Source organism: Eleutherodactylus coqui, chromosome 11 (assembly GCF_035609145.1).
Source record: "Eleutherodactylus coqui strain aEleCoq1 chromosome 11, aEleCoq1.hap1, whole genome shotgun sequence".
NCBI classification, from domain to species: domain Eukaryota; kingdom Metazoa; phylum Chordata; class Amphibia; order Anura; family Eleutherodactylidae; genus Eleutherodactylus; species Eleutherodactylus coqui.
Window position 1 is genome coordinate 82831840 of NC_089847.1, and position 21241 is coordinate 82853080.

A 21241-nucleotide genomic window follows, 5' to 3' on the forward strand; every position below is an offset into this window, starting at 1 on the left:
GGGAATTTCCAAGTTGTCACCATCGATACAGTCTTACTAATATAGTATTCCTGCTCAAGAGTGAGATTACACTTGGGTACATTGCATAAAATTTACAGTAAGGGTTATGTTTCCTTATGTCGTACATTAATGGAACAACCACATAGAAACAAGAAATGTTACCTATTCCTCTAGTTCAGTATCCGTTCTGCAAAAGTCCCTCTAATAAAATGATTCATTTACAGAAGTGGCTTCAGGCAAAAATAACCTGTTCCATAACTCCATACAGAACAGTCTGTAGGCTGACAGAAGCACTTGATGGTTGCTAAGGGGTGAGGGACATTTCTGCTAAATTTCCCATGTAAACCGAATCAAGGAATGGCTCCTCAGAGGGGAAATATTGAGGTAGATGTCACGGCTCTAGGAAAATATAAAGGTATAAACTGACGAGGGGGGGTGGCGCCTCCACCGGGCGCGGGGGAGATCTTCTTCATCTTCTTCACCTATCTTTCTTAATTTCTATCTCTCTTACTTACAAATTCTACTCTCTGAAGTTTCTTCTTTTTGTATAATTCAGTTAAGAAAACCTAGTCATTTTTCTTATTTCAATGTAAAGTAAGTTACATGAACAATGTCTCTATGTGCTAAGATATGGGAGACAAATTCATCTTGCAATTGTTCGCACTAGTTGGAAATATGACTAAATAAAATCCGTTTGAACTTAAATTTCCCATGTAATTGAATAATTTTAATTAATTTTTATGTGCAGTAAAATAAATTTCTGTTTTTTGGTGATCCCAAAGAAGCTGAAAAGTTATGTAAACCATACAAAGTAGAGAATGCCAGCTCACCTGCTTATTTCCAACTCAAACATGGAGCACTGAAGGATCCTTGTTGAAATCTCCAGATTCTTTCAAAAACCTCAGCTCCTGTGATGACTCCGTAAAATCCTTCTTTATTACGACAACTTTTTTTAAAAGCATGACAGAGTTCACATGGACACAATAAGAATTCCACAAATGAGTTTAGGACAGTGTCTAAAAAGTGTGAATTCAGTGGTACCTCAGGATGCAAGTGCCTCAGCTTGTGAGTTTTTTGACTTGCGAGCAGGCTCTTTCCTGAATTTTTGCTCTGATTTACGAGCAAAAACTCAGGGTACGAGACTGCAAGTCAAAAAGCTTGCAAGCTGAGGCTCGGGGTGGGGGTCTATACTTACCTATCGCCGGCTTTTCATCCTCGCGATGGTCTGCGGCGTTGCTGCAGACTGTCGCACCCTCCTTCACACAGAATCACAAATGTGTAGTGTCACGTCCGTGCGGCTCACAAGCATCACGCTCAGCACTGACGCAGGGTGATGTTGACAACTACAGTAGTAGATAGATTTATGCACTGCAGAACAGTGCGCGCCACAACTGACATTTGTAACTCAGATGTAAAGCCTGTGCGACACCTGCGTATTACACTCAGCACGGCAATAGGCCAAGTACACACTGTTGGAAATAGCTGCAAACCACACTATACTGAATGATAGCACCGCTCAAGGGAGAAGGAAGCCTGGCCCTAAATTAGCAGGGGAGGTGAAGGGTCCCTGCCTAGAAGCAGAGTATTTGTCTCGATAGAGATGGCCCCACTCTCTTCATCCTGGGCCCTGACTGTCCCTGTAGGAGCCCCTGTAGAGATGAACTGAACAGCAAAGCAAAACAGAAATAGACAGCAGGAAAACAACTGAAAAGGAACACGCAGCAACCTATCTGCGAGTCACAATACACCCAGCATGGAAGAGTTCCAAACTCCAAGGACTCCCCCATGGAATGGAATAAGCAGCACTGAACAAAGGGAGGGGTGAGAATATAAAGCCACTCTGCACTTGAAAACAGGCAGAGTGTATAGAAAACCACACCTCCACCCTACTCCCAAGCAAGACTAATCCAGCATGCATTTATGCATCAAAGAAAGACAGCACCAGCAGTCTCTGCACATGGTGCATGGCCTTGACCTGCCTAAGAAGGCGACAGGTCTTGGCCTGTGTCAAGGCCACTATGCCACAAAGCTGTCGCGACCAACAAGCCGCAACAGGTAGAGCATACACGTGCATGTATTGATGCAATTTATTCACACGCCAAAAAGTTTTGTTTGCTTTGAGTGAACAGTATCCTTAACAGAATTTCATTGTGCAATAGGCAGTTTGGTTGGTGTGCCTACGCAATTGTCACACATCATGATATTATGGATATTTTTGTTATTTTTATGTACATTTGGTTATAGTGTTTATTGATGTCTATGGTCATGTGATAGCATAAGGTTATGATGTTTATCATACGTCATTTGTCTTTCCACTATCTCGTGATGATTAGCAACATAGCTTTGCAGAATGAAGTGAGCATTCGCTTATTGCATGGGTTTTTAGTGATTGTCTATAGTCTCATATACTCCTGTGTGCTGTACTTTGTTTTGGCTGCATATGGCCACATATTTATATATGTTCAGTGGAACTTGAGGTAACTCAATGTCCCTGTTTTGGAAACAATTCCACCTTGCTGCTTTTTGTGTTCAGGGTGGATCTTGCATTTGGTGATTAAGTGATTTTAGTATTTATAGATGCTGTTGTAAATATCTAGCCAGCCATAAAACACATTGGCATTCTTACTGTGTCCATGTGAACTCTGTCATGCTTGACACTGGGAGGGTAAAGCATTCATACAGGACGCGCTAGCTGGAACACCAACAAGACAGTGAACTGCATACTGGGAACTGGACTCATGGACAGACATAACATAGGGACTGACAAATGACCAAAACACTCACCTTGCATACCTGCACACATAACAGATGGAATTGCTATGAAGGTATAAGGTATTGGTTAATGAACTGGCCAGGGCATTTAAGCCTGCAAGCCACTTCACGGCTCCTCGTTGTCTCGCGGGTCCCTACACTAATGAGACAACAACCACCAGAGCCCTGCCAGCAAGCAAGGTGATCGCCTCGATAAGCGCAGCCTAGCACTGGAACCTAAGGGGCATACTAGCCAAGAGATGACAAATGATCCAGGACAAAGCAAAGACAAACTGACATGAAACTGACAGAAAATAAATGTAAGAACACACACAGAACAAGACTATCGACACCCAATGTCTGGCCACCTGCATAAACACTGGACAAGACACTGTTCATACACATAACACATATACAGGCATGCAGGAAATCAAACCGTAGAGTGAAGGGATACCAGCTTCCTGGTGTGTGTGTGTGTGTATGTGTGTATATATATATATATATATGCAGCAGACCAGAGGGGATTGGCTGGCAGGACAAACTCCACACCCAGCCAGCTCAATTATCCCTCACCTGTGAAGCAGTGCTCATGGAAACCCATAGAACCACGGGCTCCAGCAGCACAACCTAATACATATAATAAAGAAGAATTTCATGGAATCACCACGGCCTTTTGGACCACAAACACATGATATGGGTGCAGCTTCTTTGACATGTGGAATGAGGGACGCCAGTTTCTTGCAAAAATTTTCTTAGCAAGTAAAAATAATTGATCTTCATATAGATCATGGGGCCAGGCATTTTTCAGCTTCCTGTATGTGGAGTCAAAGCACTTCCGGTTGTCTTAAATTTTTTCCCCTAATTTGGGAGTACAGGAGTTTGTTCGTACACTTCCTTCTCCATAATTATTGTGAAATCCCCTTTGACGTTTAAATAAACACATTTGTCAGCATTCACGAACAATAAACACACACTGTACAAACTGCGTACATGTTTATGGCACATTGAGTCACTGCCAGCTTGGCGGCTGAGTCTCAACATCCTGGGTACAGCTCACTTTGTTGAGAAGTGTGATGGTTCGATAGACATAGGGGAGATTTAGGAAACTGTCTAAAACAAAAACTGTCTTTGTTGCCTGCAGCAGCCCATCACAGCTCGGCGTTCGTTCCTCATAGTGCTCTTCTTGAAAAATGAAATAAAAGTGATTGGTTGCTATGGGTAACAAAGATTTTTTCTTTTAAACATCTGCTCCATGATCTTTGTCTGTGTCAGTTTTCATAGCGAAACATACAAAAATTACAAAGTTATTGAGGAATATTTCGGTCTCCTAGCAAGAGAATCCCCCGGTATATAACACTTTTTTTTCTAAAAATGTATGATATTTCCGAATAACATGACACACACAAACAACGGGCCAGTCTCTATTCACTGTAAACCTCTGAGACATCCAGTGACTCATACAAGCAAGTACAGACATGAAACTGTTACAATTTTTGTTGTTCTAGTAGTTATTTTTATTTTAATGCTTTATATATGTTGTACAACCCTGTTTCCTGAAAATAAGACCTATCCAGAAAATAAGCCAAAAATTAATATAAGACCCTGACTTATTTTGGGGGAAACAGGGAATTAATGTATGAGCATGTTAGCCCTAGGTGCAGAGTCCAGATCAGCCAAAAAGAACTAATACAGTAATAGGTAAAGTCCTACATTTTGAGAACATTGTGAATACCTTGTGATACATACCATAGCATAGGTCACAATGTTTAATGAACAAGTATGATAGTGTTAAGTTGGTCATACACACGAGAGAAAAGTTGGTCAAACCTGCGGAATTCGACCCGCCCGTGTATTGGGCCTTAATCCACCTGCTGAGGTGGCCACTGCTTCCAGATGGAGAATGAATGGAAAGGTGTCTGTGCATGTATATATGGCTCTTTCCACAAACCTTTAAGGGACTTCTCCCACAAGTTGAATATTACTCCAATATGCACCTAAACACACAGTTGTGGATTTCTGCTTCATATCCCACATGTATACTTGTGGATTTTGGTGAGGAATTGTCTGTGCCGTTGGGTGCATATAGCGGAAATATTCGGCTGATGTGAAAGATCCCTTAGTGAGTTACAGAACCAGTTCCTGTTAGATTGTAATCTGTACAAAAGAGAATGCTGTCTAAACGGCCAATTAAACAATCCATTTATGACATTAAGCGGACTGGGCAATTTATTACTACTGAAATGTAAACAAAGATTGGCCGGAGCATCAACGTTGTATTGGCTGGGGACTACTGGAGCGTTACTGCTGGATCGGTGGGCATTTAACAGATGAGTACTGTGTTTTTTAAGTTATAACATTTTGTGCTGCTAGATTTTTTTTACTCTCGGACAACCCCACTAATAATGTACGTTTGTCATTTGTTGTATAATAATAATAAAAGTCTATGAAAATTTCATTATTTTTCTCAATTCCAGATCCGAACTTTTGAGCAATCTCGAGCTTTTGATTGTGGACCACTATCTCCTATGAAAGATCCCCTGAGAGAATACCTGCAATTGACTACAGGATGCGCTTTGCACTACATCATGAGTTTTATGTAAAAGTCATAAATAAGTGTTCTTATCTATAAAATGAACAATGTTTAGTAATTGCAGAGAATCTGTCAGCAAGTGTTACTCCCCCAACTTGCAGCAACCATAAGAGAGGAACAAGGAGTCCAGTTATGGATTTTTGTTTGTGTATACTCATCGGCATCTCCGTAAGTAGTCTGAAATATACCTGTCAGTCATCCAGAAACCACACCCACTCCTTCACTTTGCTCTGCCTGATTAATGAATACCTATGAGCTGCTCCACCTGACCCACCCAAACCCAAGCTCTACTGGAAGGTGCAGTGATAGGTCTGATGTCAGAGATCACTACTGCGCCTACTCAGTGAAGGAGTTAAGTGGTGCCTACATGAGATTTGCTCTGGGCTTGCTTATGACATTAATCTGTCAATCAGTGAGGGTGGGCTGGGATTGGTACTGCTAATTTAAATTTGGCGCAGTACGGGGTGCAAGCTTTAGTATGAGATGGCTACTTATTGCATTAGGGACCATAACCTTTGTGGAAAGACAGCTGAGGCTAACTGTGAGTATGCACAAACCAAAATACATGTTGTGAATCAGGGTCAGGAGCCCTAGTAAATGAAAAACCTGCTGACAGTTTCTTTAACACTGATTTGCATATTACTGCTAAAATTAAAAAAGATAGATAAAACTTGTCAACATTTTTTACAATGTATATTGAGTTTTAAAAAAATACCCATGTCTGACTAAAGTGTCCTTTTATTCCCTTAATTACTGTGCATATGCCTTTTCATAGCAGCATTAAGAGGCTTTATTGTAATGCATACATTTTCTTATAGCACTGCATAAGATGCCTGGTACTGGTCCCTTGCGCCAGGTGAAATGGGTGCTCAGCTATCTGATGATAGCCTGGCATTTGCTCTAATGGCGGGGACCAGAGAAACTTCCAATCCCCACCATTTAACCCTTTACATGCCGCAGTCAATATGTCCGTGGCATGTAAATGGCTTAAAGAGGTGGGCTCCCTCTATCTCCCATCGGACCCCTGCAATGTGGTCACTGCGTCCTATTGTGGGTTGCTAAGACACCCGTAGGCTTAAAGAACGGCTCCAGTGTGTCATCTACAGAGGCATATAAGGCTTAAACTCTGGATGAGTTTCATAGGCAATGTAATACAGTACAATACTGATGTACTGTAGTGTATTATACAAACGATCTAAAGATACATACTTCAAGTATGCTAGTGAGACGAAAGTTAAAAGTTAAAAAGAGTGTAAAAATTGAAAAAAAAAAGAAAAATAATGAAACCTTAACTTTCCCACCTTAGGCATCATTCAGACATGTATTTGTGCGCGTGTATGTGCGCACAAAACTGCACATCTATTAGAACCATTGGTCTCCAATGGTGTGTTCACATGTCCGTCTTTTACAGGCGTGCAAATTCGCCTGCAAAAGATAGGGCATCCATTCGCTGGGAAGGTCCGTGCTGCCCGTAAATATTCCCCCCAGGGAGTCCCCTCATCACTGAAAACCTTCAGTGACAAGGAGACTCCCAGCGGAGAGTAAAGAATCCCCTGCCACAGCTGTGACAGCTGTGGCAGAGGATCGCAATGTTCTCCAATTGCTTTCAATGGGGCTGCTGCTGGCACCCCATTGGAAGCAATGGGATGCAGGGAACCACTGTAGTGATTTTCTAAAAAAATAAAAAATATATATACCACTTGGCTAGTCAGCACTGTATTGAAGCTCTTTCATCAGGCGGGGATTTAAAATCCCCACCTCCTGAAAGGGCTGTGTCTGAATAGCTGAGCGCTCAGCCAATCACAGGCAGCGCTCAGCCATTTATTAAATGCGGGAAAAATTTGCTTGTCCAACTGAGCCCTTATAGAAAAATAAAAATACTATGGTTCTTGGAATGCGGCAACACAAATGCAAATCTTTTAAATAAAGTATTTTTAGTGTAAAAAATAGCAAAACATTAAAAAACTGTATAAACTTGGTATTGCTGGAATTGTGAAGACCCAGAGAATAATGATCTTCCAGTAGTTATTCTGCATGCTGAACGCAGTAAAAATAAAACTAAAAAGAATCAAATGGCAGTATTAAAGAAAAGTTATATAATACATTATATGTACCCCAAAATGATGCTATTAGAAAATACAACTTGTTCTGCAAAAGCAAACTCTGATATGGCGAGGTTAATGAAAAAAATAGGAAAGTTATAGAATTTTAAATATCATGATGAAGAAAATCCCTTGATCATTAAGACGTAAAATAGGCCCGCCACTAAAGGGTTACGATTACTATGTGCATTTGGTGCTATGCTACGTGTTACACTGTATCTAGCGTTAGTAATAATTGTCTCTTTATTAGAGACTCTCGGCCGTACCATGGAAATGTGGATCTACATGGCCTGAAAATGAGACTGAGATCCTACTACCAGGTAATGTGATTGTGGCACATAAAGGTTAGATCCTACTACCAGGTAATGTGATTGTGGCACATAAAGGTTAGATCCTACTACCAGGTAATGTGATTGTGGCACATAAAGGTTAGATCCTACTACCAGGTAATGTGATTGTGGCACATAAAGGTTAGATCCTACTACCAGGTAATGTGATTGTGGCACATAAAGGTTAGATCCTACTACCAGGTAATGTGATTGTGGCACATAAAGGTTAGATCCTACTACCAGGTAATGTGATTGTGGCACATAAAGGTTAGATCCTACTACCAGGTAATGTGATTGTGGCACATAAAGGTTAGATCCTACTACCAGGTAATGTGATTGTGACACATAAAGGTTAGATCCTACTACCAGGTAATGTGATTGTGGCACATAAAGGTTAGATCCTACTACCAGGTAATGTGATTGTGGCACATAAAGGTTAGATCCTACTACCAGGTAATGTGATTGTGGCACATAAAGGTTAGATCCTACTACCAGGTAATGTGATTGTGGCACATAAAGGTTAGATCCTACTACCAGGTAATGTGATTGTGGCACATAAAGGTTAGATCCTACTACCAGGTAATGTGATTGTGACACATAAAGGTTAGATCCTACTACCAGGTAATGTGATTGTGGCACATAAAGGTTAGATCCTACTACCAGGTAATGTGATTGTGGCACATAAAGGTTAGATCCTACTACCAGGTAATGTGATTGTGGCACATAAAGGTTAGATCCTACTACCAGGTAATGTGATTGTGACACATAAAGGTTAGATCCTACTACCAGGTAATGTGATTGTGGCACATAAAGGTTAGATCCTACTACCAGGTAATGTGATTGTGGCACATAAAGGTTAGATCCTACTACCAGGTAATGTGATTGTGGCACATAAAGGTTAGATCCTACTACCAGGTAATGTGATTGTGACACATAAAGGTTGGTAACGAGAGGGCAGGGAAGCGTTCTGTAAAACAAACAATAACAATCTTGAGCCTCCTTGTGGCATTTGTCTGTGTCCCCACAATCCCCCATCATGGCAGTGGAGGTTTGGTCATTGTTTGTCTTCTTTGTTCCTATGAACACTTAGGTGATTGGTTGCACATAGTCACTTTCATCTAGAAGAGAAGAGAACATAATTGATGGCACTTAGGGCTTCTTCAGATGCCCATGATTTTGCAGCTTTTTGTGGCCGTGAAAATCACGGCCGCAAAAACTGGTGAAACGAAATAATTGATTTCAATGGTTTTATTTTGGCTAGTGGGATTCTTGTGCGCCAATACTACGTGCAAGAAAAGATAGGCCTTGCCCTGTCTTGCTCGCATGCAGTTTTTCTTCCTGCTTTATTGTTTTTACCCATGCACAATAGCATAAAATTGTACGGTAAAAGAAGAAAAAATTGTTTGACTGGTTCATGTGCTAATACGCTCTGCATAATTCAGCCTGAAGGGGGCGGTGTCCTGTTGTATTTGCATATGAATGTACTGTGGCTGACATTATAGGAGCCAGTGGCTTGCATTGCTGTATCATGGGGTCCTGTGGCATCCAGGGTTGTGCTGTCCACTGGGTGAGGTGATCATTTTTACTACAGTGCATAGGCATCCCTAGGCGAAAGAAAGACCACAACATCCCCTAGTTACCACATAGTATGTCTAGCAAACAATACAATGAGTCACAAATGGAACTAAATCAGAGGTCTGGTTCTAAAGGCAAGTGGATAGTGTGCTACACATACCTAAAGAGATTATATCACTATTTGTTTTACATGTTTAGTCAAAAATAAGGAGCAGATTTGGGGACTTTATTACTAACAAACTACAAAAGACGGGTGAACAATCCATACAGCGCTGGAAAGAGGAAGGTTCAAAGTTTATGACGTACCAGTAAGTCCCATTTTCTTCCACATGGGAGCGCTGGGTGTTTCCTTTACAGTTTTATGGCCCCTTAGGTGTGTTTGCATATGCAACCAAGTTCAACAAATTTTATGTGCCGCCTGTAAATTTACAGTTTTTGGAATCGATGCCGGAATTCACTTTGCACTTGAGCAATAGATTCACACATGGCAAACTCAAGCACATAAAACGCATTCTCCTGAGGTGTCACCATTGTCCTACAACCAGTATCAGCGTTGCGGTCTGGCAGAAAATAGGACTTACTGGTATGTCATAAAAACTTATAAACCTTCCTCTTTCAGTGATGTACGCATTGTGCACCCGTCCTTTGTAGTTTGTTAGTAATTAAATCCCCAAATCTGCTCCCTCTTTTGGCCTGGCTCACGCGGGCACGCATGGATTCGGCTACGGAATCCCGCTGCTAAATCCGTGTGTGCCTGCAGAAATAAACATTAAAAGGCAGCTTCTTACCCCTCCAGATCCAGCGTGGGTCTCCTCCGTTGCGTTCGGATGGTCTTTCTTCAGTACGTGCCCAGCGCATTGTCTTTTTAAAAAAAATTCTCTACTTTCCCGCGTATCCGCAGTGACCGCTGTGGGTCCGTCAATGGAAGCCGTCCCTGCAGGATCCGCAGGAAAATAGGGCGTGCTGCAATCTCTTCCCGCGTGTGCGACCCACGCGCCTGGTAAAAAATCACAGCCGCATGCTATGTATCCCTAGGGGCGGCTTGATTTGCGTTTCTCCTGCGCAGGTGCTGCAAATCCGCCTGTGTGAGCCAGGCCTAGCCTTGTATTATTTATTGAAACCAGATAGAGAAACATATTACATTTTTTAACCTGTTTTTATTTTCTGATTGTAGTATTTTTTAATTCTGCTGTATGACTATAGGGGCAGCCATCTTTCCTGAGCTAGATTTAACAGCACTGAGAGCTTAAACAGATAGGCGTGTTTTAGCCCCATTATGTGACCATGAAAATCAGGGTCACATAACTGAAATGAAATAAAATAAAACATACAGAGGTCAAACCAGCACTCCTGCGGGCATATAATGTAGTGAGTAAATACTTTAATGGACTTACCCGGTACTAAGTGAGGCCCCACGGATGTCAGGCCCCACTAGTACCTCCTGGTCCAAGGTGGCCTTGAATATAGGAAATTCTTCCTCCAAATCCTATGGTTGGAGAGCTGCTTGGATCTCTGGGTCAACCCAGCATGGGGGACCCAAAATGACACCAGCAAGAATGAAAAGAAAAAAATGACCCCAGCGCTCATAACTGAAATGAAACTATTGATTTCAATGCACAGAAAAGCGGAGTAAGTCCGGCGTTGGGTAAAAAAGTTTTCTCTTTATTTATCATGCTTCCTTCTTCTTCCATGTCTGCCTGAATTGTTTAATAAGGACAAAAAGTTTTTTACCCAACGCTGGACTTACTCTGTTTTCCTGTGCATCAGTTGTGGTTTCCAGGCAGTCCTTGCGTGGGAGCAACTGCGGAGGAGCTGGTTTCTGGTTTGCATTTCTTATTGATTTCAATGGTTTCTTTTCCACTATCGAGATTCCTGCGTGTTATTGCTATGTGTGTGAAAATATAAGACTTACTGTATTTTTATCGCTTGTAGTTAATATTATGTACAAGAAAGATAGGGCAGGACCTATCTTCCTGCTTTTTTTTGAAAACTTGTTTTCAAAAAAACATTCCCAAATATGCTCCGTAACAACGAGTGTATTAACGCATGCACCCATGTGTTTTTGCTGTTAGAGATATGCTTTACAGCAGCTACATGGGCCGCTCACAGAATGGTCAGAAGCTGACTCATTGACTTGTATGGAAGACTGCTCTAGGCATGCTCTGTGACCTGTGCAGAGGAAATTTCGCAGGGAGGGGGGAATAAGTCACAGCTGATCAGCAATAGTGAATGGTGGATCCTTTGTTAATAAAATGCTAACGACAAGATGTCCGTCTGTGCTTCAGTGAGTAGTGAGTGGGTTTGTGAGTGACTTACATGCTCCATCCCTGATCACATGACTAACATCAAAGGTCCTTCATCCCTAGTGAGGGAGTTACATGCTCCGGCCCTGATCACCTGAAGGTGTTCTCATCACAAATCCTGTATGCACACGGCTGCTGTCCGGCTAGCAGTTTGTTAGTATACCATACCAACTGAGGCCACAGGGGGTTTGTAGTCCGCCTGTAATCTGCACAAGAATGTAGAACCTGTGATGACATCACCATCATGTGATCAGGGGCGGAGCATGTAACTCCCTCACTGGGGATGAAGGATCTTTGATGACGTCACTGACATGTGATCTGGGGCGGAGCATGCAAGTCATTCACTTGGGATGAGCCTCACCTTCATGTGATCAGGGGCAGCGCATGATGGTGACTTTATCTCAGGTCCTTCATCACCAGCGCTGTGCTGCTTCTGATCCCTGTTGTATGGGATGAACAATATATGTAGCAGTGCTGTGTGTGTGACGTGCATGTACCAGAGCTGTGTGACGCAGTGCGCCACCAGAAACACTGGTACTATAACTTCCTAAAAATTACTAGTCTACATATAGGTGTTACATCTCAGTGTAATCCTGACTGGGATGTTAGTGGGAGGACTGCTGAAAAGTTTTCTCTACAGATCAGGTAGTGACAGACTAGTATTAGGATTTTATGATTTCTTTTAAAATATAGATTGTGCATTAAAAGTTAATGAAAACCACCACAAATTCTAAATAAATATGTTTAACACAAAAATGTGATTTATATAATAGGTCATTTTCTGATAACACATTCCCTTTAATGTATGCAGACTGTCAACCTACTATACTCTATACTGTAGTATCAGTATATTATAATCTGTTCTAGGATGAACTCCAGCAACTGATCCTGATGTCCCTTCCAGACACACATCTTATCTCTCAGGACCCCGTCTCAGGTCAGTTGGCATACCACTAGTCCCAGAAATATAATTACTGTATCTATGAATTATCAGCAATATGTGAATATTTATACAATATGTAACACCTGCTCATTTAGATGCATCTCTGCAAGAGATGGAGAAGATGATATCACTCATGCTTGGAGCTGCGGTTCAGGTAACAAAATGCAAGATTTATCAAGTGTTTTGTTTTTCATAGAAAAGTGGCAAAATTAAGTGGACGTTCTGCTGGCACAAAAATGTTATAACTTCTAAGGATCTACGACATCCCGCAACTCATTTTAGAATAAGGGGTGTGGTTTGTTGGGGGGAGCATGGCCACCTTGGCAAGACACATTTATGTATAGTATATGCCAGAATTTGGTGTACACTATATCAGAAATCTACTGCAGTTCGTAGCTGGCATTGATTTCTATGTTGGCAACCAAAAGTGCCAGGATGCACCTAATGAATGAAGAGATATTCGCCTGATTGTGCGCGGGCAGGGATCATATTGAGACCGCTGTTGCATACGCTGGTCTTAATAAATCTCCCCCATCCTGCTGTACATCACAGCAAACAGATAATAGTCATATATTCAGTGTTACGAGAATAGTCGTTATATTCAGTATCACGTACATTTTCTCCATGGGGAATCCGTAGCGGGTCCCTCCTGCTCCGCGGACATAAGGCTAAAAAATCAGAATAAACTTACCCGCAGCGGTCCGTGCGTGTCTTCCTTCCGTCACGGCCGGATCTTCTTTCTTCGGCCCGGCGGATGTGCTCGGCAAGTCGGCTGCGTGCCATGCGCATGCGCCGGGCACATCCACCGGGCCGAAGAAAGAAGATCCGGCCGCGAAGAAGGGAAGACCCGTACCGTCCGGAGCAGGTGAGTTTAATTCAGGTGCGGGAGCCATCCCCGCGGGAGACCTGCACGAAAATGGAGCATGTCCGGATTTTTTCCTGCACGCGGGACCTGCGCCTGCAGGGAAAAATGACATCCGCAGGTATTTAACTACGTGCAGGTGTCTAATGCATCCCTATGGGGCGCGGATCCGCGTGCAGGAAAAACGCTGCGGATTTTAAATCCGGATTTGCCCGTGGACATGAGGCCTAATGTTAGTTTTGATGGAGGCCACGTTGCCATTATTTGCTTAAAAAGTATCAAATGTTGCAAAAAATTTGTCACAACTTTACATATGTCTAAAGCTATGGAGTCACTTTTTACACCTCCAGCTACTGAACTGAGACGGTGACAAATTTTGCATCTTTTTAAAAGGTAGCATTTCTTAAATCCCTCTAAAATCCTCCCAGCCATGATTTAAAAGGCTATTTTGCCTAATGAGGACCAAATATGTTCTTTTTTTCACCGAATAGTGTGGTGTATTGCGCAGATTGAGTCTGCATTTGTGCATCTCCAGGTGACTTCTATGGGGCCTTTGTTGCGCGAATGGGCAAATAGAGCAGGACCTATTTTTTTCCGCATGCGCAAAACACCTTTCATGAGCATGAACCCATTGACATCAATGTGTTCTATTCTCTGTGCATTGCAACGCCAGCAAATATGGTCGTCAGCAAGTTTACATGAGAATGTTATTCTGATTATTCCAGTAATGTCTCCAAACATTCATCTCTTTACAGGGAGAGGGTCGCGAGGAAATAATAGGTGGAATTCGCAGTCTGAGTCTAAATTTCCAAACCAAGTTGGCAGAGAAAATTCAAGAGGTGAACCTGTAGGAACTGTAAGGCCCCATTCACACGGACGTATGCAATTTTGGTCTGTGAAAAATGCCCCATTTCTCTGAGCACTGTGTGCAATTGATGTCACTTTTTTCCCCACTGTCCACTGGCAACATTCATAAAAAAACCCGCAGTGAATATGAATACATATGTAACATCCATTTTCGCTGTGTCTTTTTACACTCCCATAGACTTTCATCAGCGATTTTGGCCCGTAATTCGGACCGCAGTAGTAGATGCTGGGATTTATTTTGCATGTGTAAAATACCAATGTCTGGATAAACCAATTTAATTCAATGGGTCCATATTCAGTGCGTAAAAATTTGGCAGAAAATACGCCCCTGTGAATTAAGCCTTTTTACAGTTTACTGTCTGTCTTCTAACTTTCTTTATTTTTATTGTCCGACTTGTTTCTCTATTTGATCTCTGCTGACAGTTATTTTTTTACTCTCTTTGAAGATAACTCAAGACCCTCAGAAAATATTTTCTCTACCTGGGTCAGAGTTGTGTCAGCTCTCCCATTCTGACCTGGAGGACCTGGTCCATGTGTCGTGTGCTCACTTGAAGGACATCCTGAAGCAGAGAGATGATGCTCTGGGGGTAAGAATAATACTATTGTGTTTGTATGTGTAATATAATAGTATTACAATAATTAATTACTTATAATACACCGCAATTAACCCAAAAATTCCAGTATAAGGTAGGTTGTAAAAGTGGACTAGAAGTGGCATTATTCAGATTGAAAGTGTAGTCAGAGTCGAAGAACTCCAAAGAGCTATCATACTTTGACTAAAGGCCCATTTATACGCAAAGATGATCACTAGAGATAAGCGAACATACTCGTCCGAGCTTGATACTTGTTCGAGTATTAGCGGGTTCAAGATGCTCGTTACTCGTAACGAGTACCACGCGTTGTTCGGGTTACTTTCACTTTCATCTCTGAGACGTTAGCGCGCTTTTCTGGCCAATTGAAAGACAGGGAAGGCATTACAACTTCCCCCTGTGACGTTCAAGCCCTATACCACCCCCCTGCAGTGAGTGGCTGGGGAGATCAGGTGTCACCCGAGTATAAAAATCGGCCCCTCCCGCGGCTCGCCTCAGATGCGTTGTGACAGAGATCAGGGACAGTGGTATCGTGTTGGAGCTGCTGTAGGGAGAGTATTAGGAGTTAGGGTAGGCTTCAAGAACCCCAACGGTCCTTCTTAGGGCCACATCTAACCGTGTGCATTAGTGTGGAGGCTGCTTTTAGCAGTGTTGCACTTTTTTTTTTTTTTGGTATATCGGCCGTGCAGAGCATTGCGCCCTGCAGTAATTCTCCAGGGATAGAATTGTGTAGGCAGGGCCAGAAGACATATATTATAGATTGAATATACGCAGTGGTCCTTTAGAAAAAAATATTTGAAAAAAATCTATTTGGCCTGCCTGTCACTCTGCTCAGTGTTCTGGGTCCGTGTGTGCTGGGTGTTGTAGTTCTCCAAATAAATACGCAGCCAGCTAAGTGTTACAGCAGGCTTGCGCCAAATTATTTCCTGGCTCTGAAATCACCGGTCTGTTGCAGTTAATAACACTGCAACACTGCAGTTCCGTGACACACACATCAGGGACAGAATTGTGTAGGCAGGGCCAGAAGACATATTATAGATTGAATATACGCAGTGGTCCTTTAGAAAAAAATATTTGGAAAAAATCTATTTGGCCTGCCTGTCACTCTGCTCAGTGTTCTGGGTCCGTGTCTGCTGGGGGTAGTATTTCTCCAAATAAATACGCAGCCAGCTAAGTGTTACAGCAGGCTTGCGCCAAATTATTTCCTGGCATTCCGTAAGCGAACTCAGCCTCCAACCACAGGCCAATAAGCGGCACATTTAATTACAGTGTTGTGTTTCTGCATTCCTGGTAATACAGCATGCTGAGGGGTAGGGGTAGGCCTAGAGGACGTGGGCGCTGCCGAGGACGCGGAGGCCCTAGTCCGGGTGTGGGCACAGGCCGAGCTCCTGATCCAGGTGTATCGCAGCCGACTGCTGCGGGATTAGGAGAGAGGCACGTTTCTGGCGTCCCCACATTCATAGCACATTTAATGGGTCCACGCGGTAGACCTTTATTAGAAAATGAGCAGTGTGAGCAGGTCCTGTCGTGGATGGCAGAAAGTGCTTCCAGCAACCTATCGTCCACCCAGAGTTCTGCGCCGTCCACTGCTGCAACTCAGAATCCTCTAGCTGCTGCTCCTCCTTCCTCCCAGCCTCCTCACTCCATGAAAATGAGACATTCTGAGGAGCGGGCAGACTCCCAGGAACTGTTCTCGGGCCCCTGCTCAGATTGGGCAGCAGTGGTTCCTCTCCCACCAGAGGAGTTTATCGTGACTGATGCCCAACCATTCGAAAGTTCCCGGGGTCCGGGGGATGAGGCTGGGGACTTCCGGCGACTGTCTCAAGACCTTTCAGTAGGTGAGGAGGCCGATGACGATGAGACACAGTTGTCTATCAGTGAGGTAGTAGTAAGGGCATTAAGTCCGAGGGAGGAGCGCACCGAGGATTCTGAGGAAGAGCAGCAGGACAATGAGGTGACTGACCCCACCTGGTTTGCTACGCCTACTGAGGACAGGTCTTCAGAGGGGGAGGCAAGGGCAGCAGCAGGGCAGGTTGCAAGAGGCAGTGCGGTGTCCAGGGGTAGAGGCAGGGCCAGACTGAATAATCCACCAACTGTTTCCCAAAGCGCCCCCTCGCACCATGCCACCCTGCAGAGGCTGAGGTGCTCAAAGGTCTGGCAGTTTTTCACTGAGAGTGCAGACGACCGACGAACAGTGGTGTGCAACCTTTGTCGCGCCAAGATCAGCCGGGGAGCCACCACCAGCAGCCTCACCACCACCAGCATGCGCAGACATATGATGGCCAAGCACCCCACAAGGTGGGACGAAGGCCGTTCACCGCCTCCGGTTTGCACCGCTGCCTCTCCCCCTGTGCCCCAACCTGCCACTGAGATCCAACCCCCCTCTCAGGACACAGGCACTACCGTCTCCTGGCCTGCACCCACACCCTCACCTCCGCTGTCCTCGGCCCCATCCAGCAATGTCTGTCAGCGCAGCGTCCAGCCGTCGCTAGCGCAAGTGTTTGAGCGCAAGCGCAAGTACGCCGCCACGCACCCGCACGCTCAAGCGTTAAACGTGCACGTAGCCAAATTTATCAGCCTGGAGATGCTGCCGTATAGGGTTGTGGAAACGGAGTCCTTCAAAAGTATGATGGCGGCGGCGGCGGCGGCCCCGCGCTACTCAGTTCCCAGTCACCACTACTTTTCCCGATGTGCCGTCCCAGCCCTGCACGACCACGTCTCCCGCAACATTGTACGCGCCCTCACCAACGCCGTTACTGCCAAGGTCCACTTAACAACGGACACGTGGACAAGCACAGGCGGGCAGGGCCACTATATCTCCCTGACGGCACATTGGGTGAATTTAGTGGAGGCTGGGACAGAGTCAGAGCCTGGGACCGCTCACGTCCTACCCACCCCCAGAATTGCGGGCCACAGCTCGGTGGTGGTATATGCGGCGGTGTATACTTCCTCCACTAAACCACCCTCCTCCTCCTCCTCCTCCTCCTCCAACGCAACCTCTGTCTCGCAATCAAGATGTGTCAGCAGCAACACGTCGGCAGCAGTCGGTGTCGCGCGTCGTGGCAGCACAGCGGTGGGCAAGCGTCAGCAGGCCGTGCTGAAACTACTCAGCTTAGGAGATAGGAGGCACACGGCCCACGAACTGCTGCAGGGTCTGACAGAGCAGACCGACCGCTGGCTTGCACCGCTGAGCCTCCAACCGGGCATGGTCGTGTGTGACAACGGCCGTAAACTGGTGGCGGCTCGGCAGCTCGGCAGCCTCACGCACGTGCCATGCCTGGCCCACGTCTTTAATTTGGTGGTTCAGCGCTTTCTGAAAAGCTACCCACGCTTGTCAGACCTGCTGGGAAAGGTGCGCCGGCTCTGCGCACATTTCCACAAGTCCCACACGGACGCTGCCACCCTGCGCACCCTGCAACATCGGTTTAATCTGCCAGTGCACCGACTGCTGTGCAACGTGCCCACACGGTGGAACTCTACGCTCCACATGTTGGCCAGGCTCTATGAGCAGCGTAGAGCTATAGTGGAATACCAACTCCAACATGGGCGGCGCAGTGGGAGTCAGCCTCCTCAATTATTTTCAGAAGAGTGGGCCTGGTTGGCAGACATCTGCCAGGTCCTTCGAAACTTTGAGGAGTCTACCTAGGTGGTGAGCGGCGATGCTGCAATCATTAGCGTCACCATTCCTCTTTTATGCCTCTTGAGAAGTTCCCTGCAAAGAATAAAGGCAGACGCTTTGCACTCGGAAACAGAGCCGGGGGAAGACAGTATGTCGCTGGATAGTCAGAGCACCCTCCTGTCTATATCTCAGCGCGGTGAGGAGGAGGAGGAGGAAGATGAGGAGGAGGGGGAAGACACAGCTTGGCCCACTGGTGAGGGTACACATGCTGCTGGCCTGTCATCCTTTCAGCGTGTATGGCCTGAGGAGGAGCAGGAGGATCCTGAAAGTGATCTTCCTAGTGAGGACAGCCATGTGTTGCGTACAGGTACCCTGGCACACATGGCTGACTTCATGTTAGGATGCCTTTCTCGTGACCCTCGCGTTACACGCATTCTGGCCACTACGGATTACTGGGTGTACACACTGCTCGACCCACGGTATAAGGAGAACCTTTCCACTCTCATACCCGAAGAGGAAAGGGGTTCGAGAGTGTTGCTATACCACAGGACCCTAGCGGACAAACTGATGGTAAAATTCCCATACGACAGCGCTAGTGGCCGAAGGCGCAGTTCCGAGGGCCAGGTAGCAGGGGAGGCGCGGAGATCGAGCAGCATGTACAGCACAGGCAGGCCAACACTCTTTAAGGCCCTTGACAGCTTTATGGCTCCCCAGCAAGACTGTGTCACCGCTCCCCAGTCACGGCTGAGTCGGCGGGAGCACTGTAAAAGGATGGTGAGGGAGTACGTAGCCGATCGCACGACCGTCCTCCGTGATGCCTCTGCCCCCTACAACTACTGGGTGTCGAAGCTGGACACGTGGCCTGAACTCGCGCTGTATGCCCTGGAGGTGCTTGCTTGTCCTGCGGCTAGCGTCTTGTCAGAGAGGGTGTTTAGTGCGGCTGGGGGAATCATCACAGATAAGCGTACCCGCCTGTCAACCGACAGTGCCGACAGGCTAACACTAGAGATGAGCGAGCACCAAAATGCTCGGGTGCTCGTTACTCGGGACGAATTTATCGCGATGCTCGAGGGTTCGTTTCGAGTAACGAACCCCATTGAAGTCAATGGGCGACCGGAGCATTTTTGTATTTCGCCGATGCTCGCTAAGGTTTTCATGTGTGAAAATCTAGGCAATTCAAGAAAGTGATGGGAACGACACAGAAACGGATAGGGCAGGCGAGGGGCTACATGTTGGGCTGCATCTCAAGTTCCCAGGTCCCACTATTAAGCCACAATACCGGCAAGAGTGGCCCCCCCCCCCCTCCCAACAACTTTTACTTCTGAAAAGCCCTCATTAGCATGGCATACCTTAGCTAAGCACCACACTACCTACAACAAAGCCTGGATTTCCCCAGACTTCTCTTCTCCACCAGCGGACAGCAGCGATACCTAAGCAATACGTAGGCTGCACCCGCGGATGGAAGCATAGTTCTCTCTCACCATCCAAAACGGGGACATTTCTGCTTCATCAATCTGTGTATAATATTCCTCCTCCTCCTCCTGCTCCTCCTCCTGAAACCTCACGTAATCACGCTGAACGGGCAATTTTTCTTAGGGCCACAAGGCTCACTCATATAATTTTTCTAAAAATTTTTTATACGTTTCAATGCTCTTAAAAGCGTTGGAACTTTAACTTGAACCAATTTTTCATTAAACTGGGCTGCCTCCAGGCCTAGTTACCACTTAAGCCACATTAACCAAAGCGATTAATGGGTTTCACCTGCCATCTTGGTTGGGCATGGCCAATTTTTACTGAGGTACATTAGTACTGTTGGTACACCAATTTTTTTGGGCCCTCACCTACAGTGTAATCATAGCAATTTCTATGTTCTTCGCCTGCACTCATGGTACAGAAAGGTGTGTGGGGTTGGCCTACACTTTAGCAACATAAATGTAACTTGGGCCTTGGCTATACTAAAATGCAAAAATACAAAAATGCTCCGGTCGCCCATTGACTTCAATGGGGTTCGTTACTCGAAACGAACCCTCGAGCATCGCGATAAATTCGTCCCGAGTAACAAGCACCCGAGCATTTTGGTGCTCGCTCATCTCTAGTGTTAGCCTGTCGGCACTGTCGGTTGACAGGCGGGTACGCTTATCTGTGATGATTCCCCCAGCCGCACTAAACACCCTCTCTGACAAGACGCTAGCCGCAGGACAAGCAAGCACCTCCAGGGCATACAGCACGAGTTCAGGCCACGTGTCCAGCTTCGACACCCAGTAGTTGTAGGGGGCAGAGGCATCACGGAGGACGGTCGTGCGATCGGCTACGTACTCCCTCACCATCCTTTTACAGTGCTCCCGCCGACTCAGCCGTGACTGGGGAGCGGTGACACAGTCTTGCTGGGGAGCCATAAAGCTGTCCAGGCCCTTAAAGACTGTTGCACTGCCTGGGCTGTACATGCTGCTCGATCTCCGCACCTCCCCTGCTACCTGGCCCTCGGAACTGCGCCTTCTGCCACTAGCGCTGTCGGATGGGAATTTTACCATCAGCTTGTCCGCCAGGGTCCTGTGGTATAGCAACACTCTCGAACCCCTTTCCTCTTCGGGAATGAGAGTGGGAAGGTTCTCCTTATAGCGTGGGTCGAGCAGTGTGTACACCCAGTAATCCGTAGTGGCCAGAATGCGTGTAACGCGAGGGTCACGAGAAAGGCATCCTAAGATGAAGT

At 45.5% G+C, this 21241-nt stretch overlaps 1 protein-coding gene across 1 annotated transcript in view; it reads left to right on the top strand.

Annotated features, from left to right (window-relative positions):
• The window catches only part of LOC136582068 (girdin-like), a 59245-nt gene that overhangs the window by 7437 nt on the left and 30567 nt on the right, over positions 1 to 21241 (top strand). The window contains exons 2-7 of the mRNA XM_066582841.1: positions 5226 to 5347; positions 7694 to 7763; positions 12518 to 12587; positions 12689 to 12747; positions 14211 to 14294; positions 14769 to 14909. Coding sequence (XP_066438938.1) covers positions 5226 to 5347; positions 7694 to 7763; positions 12518 to 12587; positions 12689 to 12747; positions 14211 to 14294; positions 14769 to 14909 — 546 coding nt within the window. The remainder of the gene's footprint in view (positions 1 to 5225; positions 5348 to 7693; positions 7764 to 12517; positions 12588 to 12688; positions 12748 to 14210; positions 14295 to 14768; positions 14910 to 21241) is intronic.